This window comes from Nothobranchius furzeri, chromosome 7 (assembly GCF_043380555.1).
Source record: "Nothobranchius furzeri strain GRZ-AD chromosome 7, NfurGRZ-RIMD1, whole genome shotgun sequence".
NCBI lineage: Eukaryota > Metazoa > Chordata > Actinopteri > Cyprinodontiformes > Nothobranchiidae > Nothobranchius > Nothobranchius furzeri.
The window spans coordinates 78,513,189-78,535,412 of NC_091747.1; the positions used below are offsets into that span (position 1 = coordinate 78,513,189).

A 22,224-nucleotide genomic window follows, 5' to 3' on the forward strand; every position below is an offset into this window, starting at 1 on the left:
TTCTTTACTTTGCCTATTTCCTTCCATCTTTCTCTCTTAACCCTCCTCTCATCTGTTCCATTTGTCCTTTCCTACCGTCCTGTAAAAACAGAGCGGGTTCACCCCCCTGCACATTGCTGCTCACTACGGCAACGTGAACGTCTCCACCCTGTTGCTGAATAGAGGAGCTGCTGTTGACTTCACGGCCCGGGTAGAGCCTCATTTCTACTCTAAACACACTTAACTGTTAACACTTGATTCGTTTAACCATCTGTACGATGATGCTCGCTGTACAGAATATTTGCAACTCAGCAACCATCAGTCTCAAGTGTTTTAAACGTTCTTATCTTCTTACATGTGTTTAATCACCTTCCTGAAACTAAAACATTTAAATATGTTTGAACCATAATTTTCTATTCTTGCTTTATATTAACATGGAAACTAAACATTTCAGGAAGTCATAACGATTTCTCAATGTTGGTAGGTTTTTATTTTGTTTTGTTTTTTATTGTTAGAATGGAATAACACCTCTTCATGTGGCCTCCAAGAGAGGCAACACCAATATGGTGGCTCTGCTGTTGGATCGAGGAGCCCAGATAGATGCCAAAACAAGGGTGAGACTTTTATTAGAATTTTCTTAAACAAAACCGTTTCTGCATTTTACCAAAATTATTACAAGACATTAAAATAATAGAAATAAATGAATTAAGATAGTACATTGGTTGTGGATCAGGTTTAATCAGAGGTCATTCATCTCTGCCAGTGTTACCATATGGCAAAGGTCATATCTGTGTGTGCACGTTTGTGTGTGTGTGTGTGTGTGTGTGTGTCTGTGCCATAGGATGGTCTGACTCCGCTGCACTGTGCAGCCAGAAGTGGACACGACGCATCAGTGGAGCTTCTGCTGGAAAAAGGAGCCCCAATTTTAGCAAGGACCAAGGTAGTTTATGGTTGCATTGAAACGGTCTTTTTCTACAACTAAATGAAGTGTTTACACCTTTTTGTTCTCCTCAGAATGGACTGTCCCCGCTGCACATGTCTGCCCAGGGAGACCACATTGAGTGTGTGAAACTCCTGCTGCAGCACACGGCGCCTGTTGATGACGTCACGCTCGACTATCTCACGGCGCTGCACGTTGCAGCTCACTGTGGCCATTACAGAGTCACCAAGCTGCTTCTGGACAAGAAGGCCAATCCTAACACAAGAGCTCTGGTAGGAATTCAAATACCAGATTGTCAGAGTGGTGTGATGGGATTGAAATGCTGTGCATTCTTGTTAAATTAGCTCTTGCTCTTGTCCACCAGAATGGGTTTACCCCTCTCCACATCGCCTGTAAGAAGAACCGGGTGAAGGTGATGGAGTTGTTGGTTAAATACGGTGCTTCCATCCAGGCGATCACTGAGGTTGGTGCCGTTGTGTCATACTGTTACACTCATCATCACTTTGCTCTTACCCATGATGCTTCTCCATCTTTCTCCTTCCAGTCTGGGTTGACACCCATCCACGTAGCAGCTTTCATGGGTCACCTCAACATCGTTCTGCTTTTGCTGCAGAACGGAGCCTCTCCCGATGTCCGCAACATTGTGAGTAATTAGCTCAGTTTACGTTTCTCTGGAAACTCGGTGTCCTGATGCTGATGAATATTGTTTGTTTTCACATCAGCGTGGTGAGACAGCTCTCCACATGGCAGCGCGGGCAGGGCAGATGGAAGTGGTTCGCTGTTTGTTGAGAAATGGAGCGTTGGTGGACGCCATGGCTAGGGTGAGTCATCCTCCTGTGATAACATGCATTACATGCGCTGATTTTTGGACACTTTTCCCAGGGATCGATTAAATATTGGCTTTATTTTTGTCTTCTCTCAACCACAGGAGGACCAGACTCCCCTCCACATCGCATCTCGTTTGGGGAAAACAGACATTGTCCAGCTGCTGCTGCAGCACATGGCCCATCCAGATGCTGCCACCACCAACGGCTACACTCCTCTCCACATCTCAGCCAGAGAGGGTCAGGTAGAGACCGCTGCTGTGCTTCTCGAGGCTGGAGCGTCACACTCTCTGGCCACAAAGGTGAGCAGAAGATGGTGAAGGATGTTTGCACCCAGAGACTGAACTAAACATACACATAATAAGAAGTTTGCACCTTTTGGAAAGTATAATTTGTGCATTTTCTCCTTTTTGTTCCTTAACAGAAAGGCTTTACTCCCTTACATGTAGCAGCTAAATATGGAAGCCTTGATGTAGCTAAACTTCTCCTTCAACGAAGAGCTCTACCTAATGATGCTGGGAAGGTGAACTCATTTGACATCACATCCTTTTATAGCTTGAGTACAGGAAAAACAACAAATAAATATAATAAAAAGTCACTAAAATTATGACTTTCAAGAATTATGGAAGCTAAATTGTGTGAAAGTGTAATTTATATCTGATGGCTTACTCTTACAGAATGGTCTAACTCCACTACATGTAGCAGCTCACTATGACAACCAGGAGGTGGCTCTGCTGCTGCTGGATAAAGGGGCAACACCTCATGCTACTGCAAAGGTTCGTCAAATTAGTACATGTGAATAATGTCACCGATTTTAGAAAGATTTCCCAATAATAATCAGGTAACCTTCCTTCTTGTACAGAATGGCTACACTCCTCTCCACATCGCAGCCAAAAAGAACCAGAGCAACATCGCTTTAGCGCTACTGCAGTTCGAAGCAGAGACCAACGTTCTGACAAAGCAGGGGGTCAGTCCGCTGCACCTGGCGGCCCAGGAAGGGCACGCTGAGATGGTCAGCCTGCTGCTACGCAAAGGAGCCCACATCAACACCACCACCAAGGTCACAAACAAGAAGCTTCCTTATTTTAGAGTTTTACACAGCCATGCCCTAAATGTTGACTTTGTACAATAAACGGTTTGTTTTGTGTTGCAGAGTGGACTGACGCCTTTGCATCTCGCAGCCCAAGAAGACAGAGTGAATGCAGCAGAAGTATTGGCGAAGCACGATGCTAATTTGGACCAGCAAACCAAAGTAGGAACACACTGCCTCACTCATCCAGTCACAAACACACTAGCAAGCTTCAATCAATCAAATCAAAGATACTTTATTAATCCCAGAGGGAAATTAGAGTTTCAGTACACACAATTCAGAGATCAGACATACATGGGCAAGACACATGACAAGAATTGGTGACTGTGGTCATTCGCAACCCTGAGTCGCGCTACCTTAATAGAGATGTGAAAAGGGTGTTACATGAGGATAATTGGGGTAAGGTAAAAAAAATAGGCATAGCAGAGTTAGACCCAGCGGGGAGTAACTCTATTATACAAAAAAACTCCTCAACATAGAAGCACGAACATCACAGATACAAAACATCAGAGTCTGATGGGGAGGCGGGGTTGGGCGGGATCCTGAATCCTCCAACGGTAGCTGCCATTACGGCACTCAGCCAGCTGCAGTCGAACAGGTGGGAGGGAGAAATGAGGGACAGAGAGCGCATTGAGTTTCCTGCAGGTTGATGACCTCGAAGCTGAAGTCACAATCTGAAGGCAGGGGGGGAAGGTCGGGACACAGCATCTGTCAGCATTCCTCCCTTCGTGAGGGTGTGTTGAAGCAGCCTTGGAGGCTGCCTTGGCGTCAGATAAGGATAACAGTACTTTGTTTAGGGCAGACAGAGATAATTTTCCTCTCTGCCTTGGAGTCTATAAGTGGTCATTCATGTCCACCAGTGAAGCCAATTATACGTTCTAAACATCCCCACATCGTCCGGCGACCCTCTCCGAGATGACATCCAACTTGCGCACTAACACAGGCAACGCCGCGAGGACATTATCCAGCTTACGGTTCACCTCGAGTAACGTCCCAGTCTGTGAGGTCACCGCACGGGCGGCACATTCTGTGGGTGCGGGTCGCACTCCAATCGCTCCCGTCTTCCCATATTTCCAGAAAACCAGATATCCTCCCACTCCAATCAGAAGAAATCCAGTGCTCATCAGGCCGAATATCCAGACATCTTCCACGTCCTCGATGGACAACTGAGAGGCACACGATTCGCCAAACCTCCCAAGAATCGAGTGCATATCCCGCTGCGAATGTCCCCTCGGGACAGGTGGGAGCCCCCTTCTCCGTTCTCATTGTAGAAAAAATCTTATCAATCGCGTTGAATGACCAGTTACTTAAGTCCATTTTCCAAAAAAGAAGAAGTGATTTCAGGAGAAATGCAGAGACGTGCTCTGTAGGCAGACAGGACAGAGAGAGCCTTGGGGAAGCAGATAAGGGAGCTGAAGAAAAAGCGTCTGTGCTCTCTGAGAGCTTGATAAGAAAAAATGGGGAGCTGGGGGATTGCTCTGCCACACACTCCCATAAACCATAATTAACATTATGTTGCTACTTTAAATAAGACATGTAATTGAAAGTATTTCTTATTTGAAGTAAAACACAAGCATCTTAGAAAAATCTGTTTGATGAATTTTGTTTAATTTTTAATAGAGGGCCTATCATCACCAATTTATTATGATTAATTAGTTGATCCCATTAAATACATTCTTAAGCCGGGCGGACACTGTGTGACTTTTTCACTCGCAGCACTCAGCTTCAGCTCAAACTGTACGACTTCCTCGCAGAGCAGATCTCACGAGTCAGGCGCTCACACTGCACGACCCAGTTCTCAGATGCGACCCGACTGCTTACACTGTACGTCTGGTAGCAACATGTCGGACCTAAAAATATGCTAAAAATAGCAGTTTTTACACAACACGTCAGACTTTTTTGTCTTGTTTTGCCTGTTGTCCTTCGGGAGTGCTGCAGGAGGACACACAGGGATTTATGGGGGTTGGATGAGGAAACCAAATAAAGAAAGTAAATCTGTGTTTTGTGATCAGTTTAATTTGACATGAACACGACAAACACGCTTTCTTGACAATCTTTGTGAGTAAAAAAAAAACTTGTAGAAATAAAAACGAACAACGTGTGTTATTAGGGAAATAGCGAGCGAACGGTGTTGATTCAGGATTGCGCATGCGCCGTGAGTGGTTCTGGTACTTTTTGGGTCGCAGCTGCTTGCAGCGCCGCTTCAACCGTGCGATACCCTCACGAGGGACGAGCAAAATATCAAACACGCGAAGAAGTCCGTACGAGCTCACGATTGCTGATGGGTAGCTGGTCACGTGGTGTTAATCGCCTCTCGTAACCCCTGTACACTACACGACGCTCAGCACAAAACTCGCCCCGATGTCGTGGATTCTCGCACGAGTGGAAAATCGGCTCAAAAAAGTGAAAAAGTCGCACAGTGTACGCCCGGCTTTAAATTGGTAAATTGATAATGATTTGTGTATTCCATGCCAACACATGGCCATGCCCCTGATGTGTGTCTTTATTATTTTTTATGACAATTTTTGGTTTGCAATCTTTATTTCTGGCCCAAGTACAGTTTATTTAATTTTGCACTTCAAATAAACAAAAAGATGGATTTTTAGGTCGATGTTAGCAATGTTCTAATCTGAAATTCTCACAATATTAAGAGTTAGATTTGTGTGTAAACATGTACACGCTTGTGCATGTACACTCACTCACACACACACACACACCTAATGAGATATTACATGGTGGAGTTAGGGTTATTGCACTGGTGGAAATTACACATGCACCAAAAACTGATCACCATTTTAGAGGTCTTCTGTTAGTGTGTCTTTCAGTTTCTGCTTGGAACTGGAGCTTTGCAGTTGTGAGGTACTTATTTTCTAGCCAATCAGATGAAACCTTACTAAGGATAAAGTGTTTAATCATTTTTCAGCCTTATGCCAGAAGACCAATCCCCTGCCCCCTCACAGCCATCTCAGCCACCAGTGACCCAAACCTGTGAAGAGCAGCTAAATCTGGTCTTGATCTGAACTACGTGTCTTTCTCTGAGTTCTCATTTACCAAATGGCTGTCGGACTCCGCAATCTAGTGGCTTTTTGGAAGCACAACAATGTCTGAACTAACTGCATTTGCTTCACATTCGGAAGGTTTTTTGTAATTGACATGGTGTATAGCTGTTATTTTTAACAGTTAGCTATCGTAGCCCTCACTGGGTTGTGTGATTATGTTTACTGAAACCATCTCCTCTGGAGTTCTATCTGCAACAAAGAAAACACATTTCAGGCATGGCTAAAAAAAAAACATTATTTGTCTTTTTCGCCTACTAAACTGTGCAGCTCGGATACACTCCTCTGATCGTGGCGTGTCATTATGGCAACGTGAAGATGGTTAACTTCCTGCTACAGCAAGGCGCCAGCATCAATGCTAAAACCAAGGTGGGATTAAGAATTTACTTCTGAAGCATTCAAACTCAGTTCCGTGTCATCAGACACAAACAAAATGACTTTTATGACTGGATTTGTGAAGTGATGTTCGCGCTGTTGTTTTGCAGAATGGTTACACACCTCTACATCAGGCAGCACAACAAGGGAACACACACATAATCAATGTTCTGCTGCAGCACGGGGCCAAGCCTAACATGACCACGATGGTAAGACCGACAAAGTAAACATATACGATACGTTTAAAGTGACAAAATTATGTCCTATTTTTATTCTTCCCAACCGTTTTCCTTCTGTCTGTTAGAACGGGAACACTGCGCTGTCAATTGCCAAGCGCCTGGGTTACATCTCCGTGGTGGACACACTGAAGGTCGTCACTGAAGAGGTCATCATGACCACAACGGTGAGCTGGGAAAACCTTTAAACTTCCTAATCCAACGCCAGAAAGACTGTTTTTCTCAAATAGAATTGTTTTTTTCTGTCTTTTGATTTATTCTTTTTTCTGGATTTGTGAATTTGAGACAGACGGTGACAGAAAAACACAAACTCAACGTCCCAGAGACCATGACTGAGATCCTTGACGTGTCTGATGAAGAAGGTGAGTCAGCCGTGGTCCTGGTTCATATCAAAGCTTGTTCTTTTTTGTTGTATGAAGACAAGTTAAACTTTGATAATTGTTGCTGGTCATATGGAATAAAGCAGATATGAGGGAAAAGTGATGTGGTTTTGTAGTTTCACATGTTAAAATCATGTTTTATAGCTCTGAAGGTGGAGGATGAGCCATTATCTGAAATGTCTGTGAGACTGGAAGGTACTGCTAAGTGTTAGTTCTGCAAACTTGGTGTGCAGTGTTAATTTCCCCTGAGGGAGCTGTGAGAGTTTTGATCTTTGCCTTTGTCTTGCTGTTTTTAAACCTCAAATTAACGGGGTGTGTTTTGCTGACCTGAAACCCAGAGCCAGTGTTTCCCCTAGGAATTTTTCCAGCTGTGGCGGGCGGGGGGGGGGGGGGGGGGGGGGGGGGGGGGGCTAAGCTGAGTCCCATTCTCCACACCTTCATCTCCTCACGCTTAAGCCGGGCAGACACTGTGCGACTTTTTCACTCGTAGCACTCAGCTTCAGCTCTAGCTGTACGACTTCCTCGCAGAGCAGATCTCACGAGTCATGCGCTCACACTGCACGACCCAGTTCTCGGATGCGACCTGACTGCTTACACTGTACGACTGGTAGCAACACGTCGGACCTGAAAATATGCTAAAAATAGCAGTTTTTACTCAACACGTCAGACTTTTTTGTCTTGTCTTGCCTGTTGTCCTTCGGGAGTGCTGCAGGAGGACACACAGGGATTTATGGGGGTTGGATGAGGAAAACGAAATAAAGAAAGTAAATCTGTGTTTTGTGATCAGTTTAATTTGACATGAACACGACAAACACGCTTTCTTGACAATCCTTGTGAGTAAAAAAAAACGTGTAGAAACAAAAACGAACAACGTGTGTTATTAGGGAAATAGCGGGCGGGGTTGATGCATGATTGCGCATGCGCCGTGAGCGGTTCTGATACTTTTTGGGTCACAGCTGCTCGCACCACCGCTTCAACCGTGCGATACCCTCACGAGGGACGAGCAAAATATTAAACACGCCAGAAGTTTGTGCGAGCGCACAATTGCTGATGGGTAGCTGGTCACGTGGTGTTAATCGCCTCTCGTAACCCCCTGTACACTACATGACGCTTGGCGCAAAACTCGCCCCGATGTCGTGGATTCTCGCACGACTGGAAAATCGGCTCAAAAAAGTGAAAAAGTCGCACAGTACAGTATTGGATCCGGTTAAAGTCAGACACGAAATTTTTTTTTTACATGAATAAGTGATGCTTATCCTGGTGGGGAGAGGAAACCCTGTCAAGATCGTCAACACTCGTTTATCTTAATGCTGTTGAAACATGTAAACCAAAAAGCATTATATCCACTGCTACCTTTCTAATTTTAAACTCAGTAACTTATGCTGTAACTGCACCTTGCCCTGCCTGTTCCTCCTTGCTGCCCGCCGGCTGTGATCACAAGCGACAACATAGTAGTTCCCGCTGCTTCTTCGGGAAACTGTGCAACTGTAGGCGTGGCGGTTGGATTTCAGCCGTGACGGCCCGCCACGGCTACGCCTATGTAAGGGAAACCCTGAGAGCTGAGAAAAACTTTTTGCCCCCCTTACAGATTTTCTCCGTTTTTAGTTTTTGACTTCATTTAAACGTTTCAAGTCAGTGAATAAAAATAAAACAGTTTCACAATGTTGTAGATTACAGTTTGCATCAGGATTCAGGGAAGTGTGTAATTCATGATGGACGAGAACTGGTTAGAACTAACTGGTTTTAATCCCTCATAGGACCTGTTGGAGTACAATAGTGGTTTTATTTTTATTTTTCCAGGTGAAGACACAATGACAGGTGATGGGGGGGAGTACCTGAGAGCGGAGGACCTGAGAGAACTGGGAGACGACTCTCTGCCAGGACAGTACCTGGACAGCTTCAGCTACATGATCCACAACCTGGACAGGTCATAAAGGAACATGGTTTTAATCCAGATTAACGTCACATTTATTGTTGATAAATGACACGTCACACAACTTTAGTGGGTGAAAATATGACTTCATGCAAAAGGCTGTTTGAAAATGTGGCTTTTGCAGCAGGCCTCAGGATACTCCAGTTCACCAAACCTTCCGTCAGAGAGAAGGAGTTCTCATTGAAGACATACTCACGAGCCATCAGGTGATAAAATGTCTATTCAAACTTCACTTAAACATCATTTTTGCCCTAACTGACCTTGTGTTTGTGAACCTCAGGTGTCGGCACTGTCCAGAGAACACGACAAAGAGTCTTTTCGGCTGAGCTGGGGAGCTGAACACCTCGATAACGTCGTGCTGTCCTCAACTCTGCTGCACTCTGGGTACATCAACACAAACACTCACCATCACATATTCACCACTGGACCCAGGCGTTCAGTTCGTCTTTTACACGAGAGTAGCGATCAGGAGTGATGGGTTATTCTAGCAGAATTATTTTGAAATCAAAACACTAGAAGTATAGAAAAATGGGTAAAATGAATAATTTTGAATACACACTTTTAAGGGATGTTCCACCCAAATTTAAACTGTGTCTGTTGACTTATTTCCCAGCGTTAGATAAGTGGGAAAAACAATTTTTAACCAGCCCGGTCATTCTCCTGACCCAGCCGTACTCCTTTAGCTTTAGCTTAGCATAAAACACAGTATGTGAATGGATCCAACTAGCATTGTGAGTAAAGAAGTCCTTAAATCACTTTGTAGAGATTCTAATTCTGCTTGATGACCTAAATAATCAGACTGAGTGCAAGTGAAAATAATTAGTAACATAAAGGAATCACAGACACCATTTTAGACTTGGGACTACTTTGAGACAAAGCACTGCTGTAAGCCTCCACTGAAAGGTGCAAGGCAAAAGACACCTGCTTCTGTAAACACAGATGCACACGTTGTTAGCGAACCGGCGTAAAGTACACACACACACACACACACACATGCACGTGCACGCACGCACACACACACACACACACAAGTTTTAGGCGCTTGCATGTTGGTTCCTGTCTGATGGGGTTGGGGATGTCATAAAGTAGTCCCAAGTCTAAAATGGCGTCTGTGATTCCTTTATGTTACCAATTATTTCTACTTGCAGTCACTCTGATTATTTAGATCACCAAGCAGAATTGAGATCACAGCTGAGTGATTTTGAGGACTTTTTTACTCACAATGCTGCATGGTGGCACCGTTTTTAGCACTGTTGCCTAGCAGCAAGAAGGTTGCAGGTTCGAAACTCTGCTGCGGCCTTTCTGCGTGGAGTTGCGTGTTCTCCCCATGCATGTGTGGGTTTCCTACGGGTACTCCGGTTTCCCCTACAGATCACAACACGCCCTATAGGTTAAAAATTGTACGTCGTTTTGGATAAAAACGTCTGCCGAATAAATAAACATAAACAATGCTAGTTGGATCAATTCACTGCTGTGTTTTATGCCAAGCTATTGCTAAAGGAGTGCTGCCAGGTTAGGAGAATGACTGAGCATGTTAAAAAATGTTTTGTTACACTTCTCTAACGCTGGGAAAAATGTCAACAGACCAAACGGTAATTGAGTTGAATATCCCTTTAAAACTTCTTCTTTGTGCACTGGAAAGCCAAAAGATCTGCATGTTGATGGTTCTTTAATGCCAAGTAAAGACAAAGTGATGGTTGGTATCGTGTGTTGTTTCTAATCACTTCCCGATTAAATCAACTCTGGTTTTTGCTCATTTTAAACTTTTGTTTCTAGTTGTTTGTACGGAGGTCAAACCTAGTTCTTCTTTTATTTTCCTCTCCTTCATGCTGTGATTTCTACTCCTCTGTTCTTCCTGCTGTGTATTCTTGTGTCTGGTCAGACTTTCCTCATTTTCACTCATTCCTTCTTCTCTCTTTCTCTTTGTGTTTGCTCTCTGGTGGCTTCCTTTGCGTTGTTTTGTCTGTGATTGTGTGTTTGTGTGTTGCTGTTTTATTCCGCTTCTAGCCGTTCCTCTCCATGCCTAGACCATGACAACAGCAGGTGATACTCTTTAATTGTACCTGTAACTGATTACCACACATGTGATTTAATAATGCTCTCATTCCCTTCCCTTTTCTCTGCATGGTTCAACAGAGCATGGTTTATTACTTATTATTACTTTCCAAAATAAAAGCTCAAACCACTTTTTTATTTTTACTGCAGATCGTCCTGCTGATGCAGTCCGAGTGTACCTTTCATATTTGTGTTTTTACTGTAATTAACATAACAATCATTTATGTGCTATGCAGAAATGTTATTTAGTCCGGTCAAACTTTTACTCAATTATTTTTTTGAAACAAACAAAATCTACTTTTCCAGGCTGTTTGAAGGCATACTGTAAGTCTTTGTTGTTCTGTTTGTTGTCCATGTTTTTAATTGTGTAATTAAAAGTCAGTTTGCTTCTTTTGCATGGAGGTTTTCAGACTGAGCAGCTTTCAGAAATGGTGCACTAACAGCTGGTTGTTTTTCTTTTAGTTTCCTGGTCAGCTTCATGGTGGATGCCAGAGGCGGAGCTATGCGGGGCTGCCGTCATAACGGCTTGCGGATCATCGTACCACCAAGAAAGTGTTCAGCGCCCACGCGGGTGACGTGCAGGCTGGTGAAGAGGCACCGTTTGGCCTCGATGCCCCCAATGGTGGAGGGTGAAGGGCTTGCTGGTCGCATCATTGAGGTGGGGCCCACTGGAGCGCAGTTCCTTGGGTAGGTGAAGGTTTCTGTGTTTCTGTGTTTGTGTGTGTGTGTTTGTAAAGAGTGGGTTTGAGCTTATGCATTTACTTAGTCGTGTGTGTTGTGTTGAAACTTTCTTCTCCACTCCCCCATCTGTGCTGCGTTGGGATCAGTAAGCTGCACCTTCCCACCGCTCCCCCCCCTCTGAATGAGGGTGAGAGCCTGGTCAGCCGTATCCTGCAGCTGGGTCCTCCAGGAACAAAGTTCCTCGGGTAGGATCATGGGAGGGGGCCACCCTGCCAGCTTGGGATCCACTCATAACCTTTCCTACTGTAGCCTAAACCATTAGGATGTATAGTTTTTCATTTTTCAACTTTTTCAATCTGAAGCCTCTTGATTTGTCATCCTTTTTTGATCCGGTATTCCCAACCATTCCTTGGTTTCCAACACAAACACCCCCAGTCCTGTTTTTTTTCCTGCTCTTCTGATTTTGAAGGAATGTCATCTTTATGTTAACATTTTCTGATTCCTTTCTACCTTGCATGCAATGTTTAAGCATTTTTATGTTAATGTGGTTGCTCCCATGTTAAAGGCATACTATGCAACTTTTTTATATTATTAAATCCTTTTCTTGAGCCAGTATGTGATAAAATTTGCTACTGAAAAGTCACTCGGACCCCCACCACCCTCTGTAGCCAGAATACTGCACTTGCAACTTCTGAATGCCGGTCCAGTCCCTGTTGGACTTTGTAAGGTGGAGCTGACATGTGGCTGCAGTCTGCTTCCATCACAATTTCTGCATATTTTAGATCATGAACACAGCTGATTTGTTTGACTTAATGATGAACCACTCCTGTAGACACTAATGAAGGCTGAGAAGACATTTTAGCTGTTAGATTAAAGGGACTTTACGGAGTTTTGAATTTTTATGCTCACGATTGCCCCCTCAGGCCAAAAGTGTAACGGCAGCTTCAGTAGGAGGCTCGTGCACGAGGCGCGCATGCTGTATGTGCACACTCCTTAACGAAAATAACAGCTGAGACAAAGCTCTGTGAAGCTGACCCCTGTCAGCTTCACAGAGCTCTGAGAACTGACAGTCCCTTGTGTGTGTGTGTGTGTGTGTGTGTGTGTGTGTGTGTGTGTGTGTGTGCGTGCGTGCGTGCGTGCGTGCGTGCGTGTGTGTGTGTGTGTGTGTGTGTGCGTGTGTGGCCCGGAGTACAGAGGACAGGAGAACGCGCAGCTAATTAATTAAATAATTTGGTTCTGTACCTTTCTTTTCAGCACAGCCAACAAAGGTTTATGATGGGTCAGTCCTCCTGCATGCTCAGATCATTCCCTTCCCTTGCTTGAAAAATTGTTCCAAAATGAAAGTTGAACCCACATCTTTTTTATCTGTGAATTCAATGCCGTTCGGCGAGTCTCAAATAAAAATGTGGGCATCTTACTGTAAAAAAATATACCATTAATGTAAAATATAAACTCTAAAACAACCATGTTCACATCCAGAATCGAACTTGGGTCTCCGGCACGAAAGCCTGAAATCTTACAAGGCGAGCTAAATCACCAGTAGTGTCTTCTGTATCTGTAACATTTATATCCTTGATCGCAGCTGAAACAACGTTCAAAGAACGGTTCGGAGGGCTATGCCTGATCGTGAACGCGCATGAAGCAGCCTGCTCGGCCCGAGCATCTCTCTTTTTCTGTGATTTTACAGAAAAACAGGCAATCACAGTAAAAATGCCAGGGCTCATTCTACAGGACCAGGGCATTGCAGGAGAATGTATGAAGAAGACATTTATTATTTCTATACACGTTTTGGCCGTCAAACTTCCATAATGCCCCTTTAAGGTATTAAAATACAAAGTCACAGCAAGGAGATAGGTTTCACTTTGGTTGACTAATGGACACTAGGGGGTGCTGAAAGCAAGCCAAAACTGCATAGTATCCCTTTAACTCAACACCTGAATTTTGTGTAAGTCACATTTGGCCAACATCTGATTTATTACACTAATTTATATGAAATCTGACCTCTTAATTCCCATTTAGGCCTGTGATTGTGGAAATTCCTCACTTTGCTGCTCTGCGAGGCACAGAGCGAGAGCTTGTGATCTTGCGGAGTGAATCCGGAGAGAGCTGGAAGGAGCATCACTGTGACTTCACCGAAGAAGAGCTGAACCAGATACTCAATGGCATGGATGAAAGTGAGTTTGATTAAAACTTTAATTTCAAATGTTATGGTTTGACTGCTTAAGCGTTTGAAAAACTATAACCAAACTTACCTTAACCGCTGGATGTACTGCTTCAGCAAAACAGGTCATAGTTGCATCTTGTTCTTTTAACTTCTTGGCCAATGCAGTTGAGCATGAATTAAAAAAACTCCTAAGTGGTTAGTTGATCTTTTGACCTTTAACCCTCACAGAACTTGATTCTCCTGAAGAGCTTGAGAAGAAAAGAATCTGCCGCATCATCACCAGGGACTTCCCGCAGTATTTTGCTGTTGTATCCAGGATAAAGCAGGACAGCCATCTGATTGGGCCAGAGGGTGGGGTCCTCAGTAGTAATCTTGCTCCTCAGGTCCAGGCTGTCTTCCCTGAGGGTGCCCTCACTAAAAAGATCCGAGTTGGACTACAGGTACATACAGCATCATGGGCTCACAGACCAGTGGAACATTCCCAGACCATTGTTTCAAAAGTACCTATGTGTATTTATCTATAATATGGTGCATTTTCATGATTGTGTCATATTTGTATTCACAACAAAACATTTTAAGCTGTGCTAACTCAAATATGTCACATTTAGGTGTAACAGGCATATCTCGTATATAGGTCAGTATTTACAGCCTTCTGGTGCAAATAGTGGATTTCTAGGTCACTGATTGGCAGCGTTGGGCTCTGGACCCCACTGTGGGTCAAGAAACACCAGAAGCATCTACAGGGATCAAATTACCATTAGGTTTATTTAGCTTTACTTGTTACTGAAAGATTAAAATAAAAATATTATAGAAATCATTTAATGGTCAATGACTCTCTTAGTTAAACTGCTTACGTTTGCATAGTCTGCTACTTCTATGTAGGCCACAGTACACAGTCATTACCAGTGTTGCAGTATCAAACCAGTGAAAGGCTCACTACAATGACTTGTAACCAGCGTTGACCCATTTTGCGTCTGGACACAGGCTCAGCCTATTGATGCTGATTTGGTGCGAAAGATTCTTGGGAGCAAAGCGACATTCAGCCCGATTGTGACGTTAGAGCCGAGACGGAGGAAGTTCCATAAACCCATCACCATGACGATCCCCATTCCCAACTCAGACGGGCCCAGTGCTGTGTATAGTGGGGAGACCCCCACTTTACGTTTGCTGTGCAGTATTACAGGTACACATGTTGAATAATCGGGACAAATGCAGTAAACGTTAAACATGTTAGTTTCAACATCTTTGGTACGTTCTTGCTGTGTTTGACTTCTAATTCCATTTTTGGTTCTGTTTTAAAACACAGAAAAGCTTTCTCTTTACCTTGCTGACAGTTTCGTTTGCGGCTGCAAAACATCCTCAGAGCTGATGCTGATGGTGGCGTCACTTCCTACTCCGTTTATCCGCGGGCAGCAGAGGACAGAGATGTTTAAAGAAAAATACGGGCAACAAGGAACAAAGGAATTCCGCCGTGTGGAACATTTACATCAAAAACACGCACGTCTTAGGAACCACCTTCGCTTAAACTTAAGATGCCAGGACGAAAACATCACGCCAACAAGCCTACAGCCGAAAACACCAATGCGAACCAAGATAGCACAGAACATAATGGAAAGAACACAGAGAGTACTACTCAAAGAACGGATAAAAAATCTCACAACCAAACAGAAGCAAGTGGATAACGAACTGGAAAGAAGACACCTGGGCTTAAAAAGGAATTACAAACTTGATGAAAATACGGAGGAACTAACTAAAGGACACATGATGGAACAACAGGAAAAATAGTTCACTAAAGTAAAAGAAAGACACATAAAGAAGTTAAACAAACTCATCAACAAGAAAAAGAGAAAAGAAATACCAGAGAACACCACACCAAACGCATGGGTATGTAACATTTCACAATACGAACAAACAAAAGCAGAAGAGAGCATATTAAAGAAAGGTTTAAACTTTGCAGTCACACCAAAAGAAATACCATATGATGAATTCATCGTAGCAACAGAACTAGCATGTCAACAGATCACAGATGAGGGAAAGAAAGCAGAACTTAGAAATAACGTAGTTGGGATATTAAAAAACAGCCAAATTCAATACAGCAATATTACAAAAGAAGAACAATCAGCCATGACAGCTTTATCCAAAAATGAACAGATAATTATTCCACTGGCAGACAAAGGAACAACCACAGTAGTTACGGACAAATAAAAATATAAACTACAGATGAAACAGATGCTAGAGGACAAAAATACATACGAAATACTTAAAAAAGATCCAACAGAAAACATTAAGAAAACCATGAAAAAATTACTGAAGCCACTACAAAAAAAGGCAAAATAACAGAAAAAATGTACAAACACTGGATTTCTACGGCAAACATAACACCAACAATCTATGGAACTCCAAAAATACACAAACGAAATACCCCACTTAGACCAATAGTTGACAGCATAGGTACACCAACATACAACATGGCAAGAGATATCAGCAGAATCATCAGCCCGTTATTAGGAAATACAGACCAACACTGCAAAAATAGTATAGAACTGGCAAAAGAACTAAAGGAGATTACAATAGAAGACAACGACATACTCATCTCACATGACGTCACATCCCTGTTCACAAAAACACCAACCCAAAAAACCATAGACATAGTAGTTAACAGAATCAGACAGGACAAGACTTTACACAAAAGAACAAACCTCACAGCAGATGACATAGCACAACTGATAGGACTGGTAGCTAACTCCACTTACTTCACATACGAACGATAACACAATATACAAACAACTGGAAGGCTTTGCCATGGGTAACCCGTCATCAGCCACCCTGTGCGAGTTTTTCATGGAAGACCTGGAACAAAAAGCCATAGCCACTGCCCCCCCGACAAATAAAACTATGGAAACGCTACGTAGACGACATGCTGGAAATCATACCAAAAGGACAAACAGAAACACTAACACAACACTTAAATAACATTGACGACACGGGCAACATAAAATTCACTTATGAGTCAGAAACAGAAGGCAGTATAGCATTTATGGACATGAAAATAAGCAGGCAGACCGACGGGACCCTAAACATAAACACATACAGGAAACCAACACACACAGACCAATATCTATTATGGACATCAGAACACCCCACCATACACAAAATGTCAGTAATCAGAACATTATATCACCGAGCAAACATGGTAACAGAAGAAAGAGACCGTAAACAAGAGGACAAACACATACAACACGCTTTAAAGACCTGCGGATACCCGACACGTGTAATAAACAAAGGAAAACAACAAACGACAGAAAGAAAAGAACAACCTAAGAAAAGAACCAGAAACCCAGAAAGACAATAACCAAAACCAGTGATAACCCTACCATACATCAGAGGCATAACAGAAAAAATAAGAGCAACAATGAAAAAACACAACATAAACACACCAACAAAACCATACACAACAGTTAGAAACAGACTAGTGCACCCAAAAGACAAGATACCAGCTGGACAAAAATGTGGAGTCGTTTACGAAATCCCATGCAAACTCTGCAATAAAACATACATAGGAGAAACCGGATGCCAATTCAACACACGGACAATAGAACATAGAAAGGAGTGTGAGAGAGAGGCAAGTCGAAAACACACAAGAGCAGCAAAACAAGAAGCAGAAAGTACAATAAAGAAGTCAGCCGTAACAGATCACTGCACAAGAGAAAACAATATAATGGACTGGGACAACACAAGGATCATAAACACCGAACAACAAAAATACAAAAGATGGATTAAAGAAGTTATAGAGATAAGGAGACGTGGATGTGGGACCATGAACAGAGACGATGGAGTTTACTTGTTGGATCGTGCATGGGACTGCATCATCGGAGAGGGGAGAGCGGGCAGCAGAGGGCGACAACGTCCTCTGCTGCCCGCCGATAAACGTAGTAGGAAGTGACGCGCCACCATCAGCGTCAGCTCTGAGGATATTTGCAGCCGCAAACGAAACCATCAGCAAGGTACAGAGAAACATTTCCTGTGTTTTAAAAAAGAACCAAAAATGGAATGTTAGTTTCAAGTGTTAAACATAGATCACATTCCTGCTTCACGTCTTGTGTCAATTTTTATTTTACTTTTTTTTTGTGTCATTTGGCTTAAATGCATGAATGATATTTTGGAAGCCATTGTGATTTTTTTCCTTTTCTGAAAGAGGCATAAAAATGACCTCATTGATTGTAATTAGTCAGATGACGTCCGGCTATTTGTGTTTCAGGTGGAACCACCCCTGCACAATGGGAGGACATCACTGGCTCCACACCACTCACTTTTGTTAATCAGTGTGTTTCCTTCACCACGAATGTGTCAGCAAGGTAAACTTTAGTTTTACTGTGTGAAACAGGGATCTTACATCCAAAAGGCACCAAGTCAACATTTAAATCATCTTCACAGGTTCTGGCTGATAGACTGCAGGCAGACGCAGGAGTCCGTTAATTTTGGATCTCAGCTGTACAGAGAACTCATCTGTGTCCCATACATGGCTAAGTTCGTCATTTTTGCTAAGACGTTGGACCCCATTGAGGCCCGGCTGCGCTGCTTTTGCATGACAGACGACAAGATGGACAAAACCCTGGAGCAGCAAGAGAACTTCACTGAAGTGGCCCGCAGCCGAGACGTAGAGGTGCCGTGGTTTTGTGTGTGTGGGGGGGGGGGGGGACAGAAAAAATTGCTCTCTTGGACAATACATTATTACTCCCACACTGCAACTCTAGTGGAAATGCTGTGGAGTATGTTGTCCTTAAAATTGGTACTTCACAGAATTTTTTTATTGATATTTCTGATTATAATCAGTCTTTCATGCAGGCTGAACTTGAAAATAGTCTTCTACACCTATCTCCTGCATTAGCTTCTGATAGAAAATAGACGTGAATATTTAGGATTAGAAAATCCTGACAGATCTACGTCACACTGTAACTTACTGTAACATTCATGGGCTCACCCATCTTGACTTGCGACGGGGAAGGCTGTTGTTGGTTTAGCGTCCAGGAAACATCAGAGAACGTCTTGATTAGCAGATGCTAACTGTTAGCATTAGCAACTCCAAAACATGGCAGAACTCCTTCAGGCTTGTGTTACTGGTGGAGATAAAACGTCATTGTTTTATGGAGCAAACAGTAGAGCTGCTTTGCTGTTAGCCAGTCCGAGGCAAGATGTCCTAATATCAGGAAATAAGACCAAATCCTGCCGTGTTGTGTTTAGGCGCTTCTAAACTTTCCCCCCGTGCATTCGTTCCTACTACACCACTGCAAATGTATTGATTAAACAGGTGTTTCACGCCTTTAAATGGAGACTGTAATGTTTGAGATTGCCTAAACTATCAAATCCACCAACAGGTTTTGGAGGGAAAGCCTATATACGCAGACTGCTTTGGAAACCTGGTACCTCTCACCAAGAGTGGACAGCACCATGTGTTCAGCTTCTTTGCCTTCAAAGAAAATCGTCTAGCCCTCTTTATTAAAGTAGGACAAACCACAAATGAACATAATTGAAGTTTGGTTTCTTTGACTTCTTTTAAAATCAAAGTATCAATGAACAGATCAGAGATACGGCACAGGAGCCATGTGGTCGGCTGTCCTTCACCAAAGAACCGCGCACATACCGGAGTCTCAACCACAACGCCATCTGCAACCTCAACATTACTCTGCCAACTTACTCAAAGGTCAGTCTGAGTTGATCTCGTTTTGTCTTTGAACAAAACTTTGGACAACAAGTTAAGCAGCTTATTTTTGTTCTTCACTGTAGGACTCAGATTCAGAGCAAGATGGAGATGATGAGGTAGGGAAACAGTTCCACAATAAAAATGGAAAAATAAGCACAGGGAGGTTATAACTGTGACTATTTGTGTCTTGTTTCGCAGAGTGAAAAGACTGACAAGAGATGTAAGTTTTTATATTTATCTATGCTAAATCTTATATGAATGTTTTAAAATGACAAAGGCAGTGCCTTGCTAAAGTATTCATACCACTTTCACACATTTTGACACAGTAGAAACACAAATGAAATTTTTCCTTTTTTAGATTTTCTGTGATCAACACAGAACACATAATTGTGAAGTAAAACTGATGCATGATTTTTAGATTTTTAAGCAAGTAAAAATCTGAAAAGTGGCGTGCATTTGTATTCCGCCTCATTAGTCTCATAAAGACACCTGTTCTGTGAAGGCCTCAGTGTGTTTTTAGAGAATATTATTGAAGAAATAATACACAGGTTTTTATTTGCATAAAATTTTACAAACCATGTTTTATCCTATTTCAAAATTACGTGCTACTGTGTGTTGGTTTATCACAGAAAATATCAATAAAAACATTTAAGGTTTTGGTTGGAAGGTGTCAAAATGTGTAAAGGTTCAAGGGGTATGGATGCTTTTGCAAGGCACTGTAATCATGCAAATCTTGACTCTTCACTCTGAGACATGCATTTGGGATCAAACTAGTTTCATAAAAATCTCTAAATGTTGAATTCACATCACTTGACTGGCTGTAGATTACTGATTATTTCAAGTAAAATAAGACACCCTGATGTTTTAATTCATATATATGGCTGTTCCCCCCACCTCTGACTCCACTGACCTCCTCCTTCACCCATTTATTACTGTCCACTTTATGATCATTTCAGTCTAAAGTCAAAATGGCACTTTTCCAATATTCATCATCACTACATTTGTCTTTAAAGGGGCATTATGGAAGTTTGACAGCCAACACATGTATAGAAATAATAAATGTCTTCTTCATACATTCTCCTGCAATGCCCTGGTCCTGTAGAATGAGCCCTGGCATTTTTACTGTGATTGCCTGTTTTTCTGTAAAATCACAGAAAAAGAGAGCTGCTCGGGTCGAGCAGGCTGCTTCAGGCGCGTTCACGCTCAGGCATAGCCCGTAGCATTTGCTATCCGTAGATTTATCCAATCCAATCCAATTTTATTTATAAAGTGCATTCACAAGGCATTACAACCAAACAAGGCTTAGCAGCAGAGAGTGAGGTAGTGCCAACTCAGCGACTTTGTCGCTGTTCCTAACACCTAGTGATGAACCTAGCTACATTTCTGAGGACCCTTAGCTACTTTCTTCTAGATATTTCCTGCAAATTAGCAACAAAATAGACATTTTCACTCCGAACCGTTCTTTGAACGTTGTTTCAGCTGTCATCAAGGATATAAATGTTACAGATACAAAATACATCATTGGTGCTATATTTCACCCAGTAAACTGGCGGACTCCCGTGCGGACGACTCAAGTTCGATTCTGGATGTGAACATAATTTATTTAGAGTTTATTTTTTACATTAATGGTATATTTTTTTACAGTAAGATGCCCAAATTTTTATTTGAGACTCGCCGAACGGCATTGAATTCACAGATAAAAAAGATATGGGTTCAACTTTCATTTTGGAACAATTTTTCAAGCAAGGGAAGGGAATGATCTGAGCATTATTACCAAATTATTTAGTTAATTAGCTGCGCGTTCTCCTGTCCTCTGACCTCCGGGCCACACACACACACACACACACACACACACACACACACACACACACACACACACACGGGACTGTCTCAGCTGTTATTTTCGTTAAGGAGCGTGCACGTACAGCATGCGCGCCTCGTGCACGAGCCTACTGTTGAAGCTGCCGTTACGCTTTTGGCCTGAGGGGGCAATCACGAGCATAAAAATTCAAAACTCCGTAGAGTCCCTTTAAATCTATCTTAACTATGTGACAAACGTATTCATTTCAACCTTTTTTTTAAGTTCCCATCCTTTTTACAGTTTTACCAGTGGCATGCTACAAAGTTGCTTGTTCTTCACTGAAATGCAACCCTGAGTAAGAAAATAGTGGGATGGCATGGAAAATGTAAATAAGAAAAACATTTGATTCATTTCCACCAGTATGAACCTAAGATATCTCATTCACATTTAATTAGAACTGTTTGCACAACATTGGACAAAGTCCGTCTGACACATTCCCGAGACACCTAACAGAATAACTGATACAGGAGACATTTAAGGTCCCTCTGAACTATTTCTTAAATATCCATTAAAAAAAATTTTCTGGGCAACAAGAAGGATTTATATTTCCCTTTAAATATCAAACACCATATTGGCGGAGGAAACATACAAACCTGTTTGTTCTTTGAGAAAATAAAATTTGACATATTTGTAGACCAACTGGAAACTGTTTTTGCACCCATGATCAAAATCATCAGCTATCAAAAATGGCATCACTAATGCATGTTTTATTCTTAAACTGAGCTTTTTCCAAAATAGATCTTAATTGACTTTATTTGTTTGGTACAAATATAGTTAGTTGCATTAAAGATTAGGTTTCGTGGGTTCATACTGTCTGCAACAAGGTAAAGGTCAAAGTAAATCAACATTCTTTAAACATTTTCTGTACTTTCCCAAGAATTGAGGGTTGTAACTGGCAAACATCATCCCATTGTTTGTTCATTGTTTCCACTGTTTGCATTACTCATTG

General features: G+C 42.4%; 1 protein-coding gene across 17 annotated transcripts in view; it reads left to right on the forward strand.

Annotated features, from left to right (window-relative positions):
* Positions 1–22,224, forward strand: part of ank2a (ankyrin 2a, neuronal) — a 110,709-nt gene that overhangs the window by 53,301 nt on the left and 35,184 nt on the right. For 5 of the 17 annotated variants that reach the window (XM_070553790.1, XM_070553794.1, XM_070553793.1 and 2 more), the window contains 32 exons: positions 92–190; positions 495–593; positions 821–919; positions 994–1,191; positions 1,284–1,382; positions 1,464–1,562; positions 1,642–1,740; positions 1,848–2,045; positions 2,168–2,266; positions 2,421–2,519; positions 2,606–2,803; positions 2,897–2,995; positions 6,160–6,258; positions 6,375–6,473; positions 6,569–6,667; positions 6,790–6,862; positions 7,025–7,075; positions 8,681–8,807; positions 8,938–9,019; positions 9,094–9,197; positions 10,821–10,856; positions 11,331–11,555; positions 11,696–11,794; positions 13,569–13,723; positions 13,942–14,153; positions 14,698–14,896; positions 17,972–18,068; positions 18,148–18,376; positions 19,089–19,214; positions 19,292–19,414; positions 19,498–19,530; positions 19,613–19,634. In XM_070553790.1, the coding sequence (XP_070409891.1) occupies positions 92–190; positions 495–593; positions 821–919; positions 994–1,191; positions 1,284–1,382; positions 1,464–1,562; positions 1,642–1,740; positions 1,848–2,045; positions 2,168–2,266; positions 2,421–2,519; positions 2,606–2,803; positions 2,897–2,995; positions 6,160–6,258; positions 6,375–6,473; positions 6,569–6,667; positions 6,790–6,862; positions 7,025–7,075; positions 8,681–8,807; positions 8,938–9,019; positions 9,094–9,197; positions 10,821–10,856; positions 11,331–11,555; positions 11,696–11,794; positions 13,569–13,723; positions 13,942–14,153; positions 14,698–14,896; positions 17,972–18,068; positions 18,148–18,376; positions 19,089–19,214; positions 19,292–19,414; positions 19,498–19,530; positions 19,613–19,634 (3,775 nt within the window). The remainder of the gene's footprint in view (positions 1–91; positions 191–494; positions 594–820; positions 920–993; positions 1,192–1,283; positions 1,383–1,463; positions 1,563–1,641; positions 1,741–1,847; positions 2,046–2,167; positions 2,267–2,420; positions 2,520–2,605; positions 2,804–2,896; positions 2,996–6,159; positions 6,259–6,374; positions 6,474–6,568; positions 6,668–6,789; positions 6,863–7,024; positions 7,076–8,680; positions 8,808–8,937; positions 9,020–9,093; positions 9,198–10,820; positions 10,857–11,330; positions 11,556–11,695; positions 11,795–13,568; positions 13,724–13,941; positions 14,154–14,697; positions 14,897–17,971; positions 18,069–18,147; positions 18,377–19,088; positions 19,215–19,291; positions 19,415–19,497; positions 19,531–19,612; positions 19,635–22,224) is intronic. The other 12 variants (XM_070553796.1, XM_070553798.1, XM_070553797.1 and 9 more) reach the window with 7 other exon arrangements.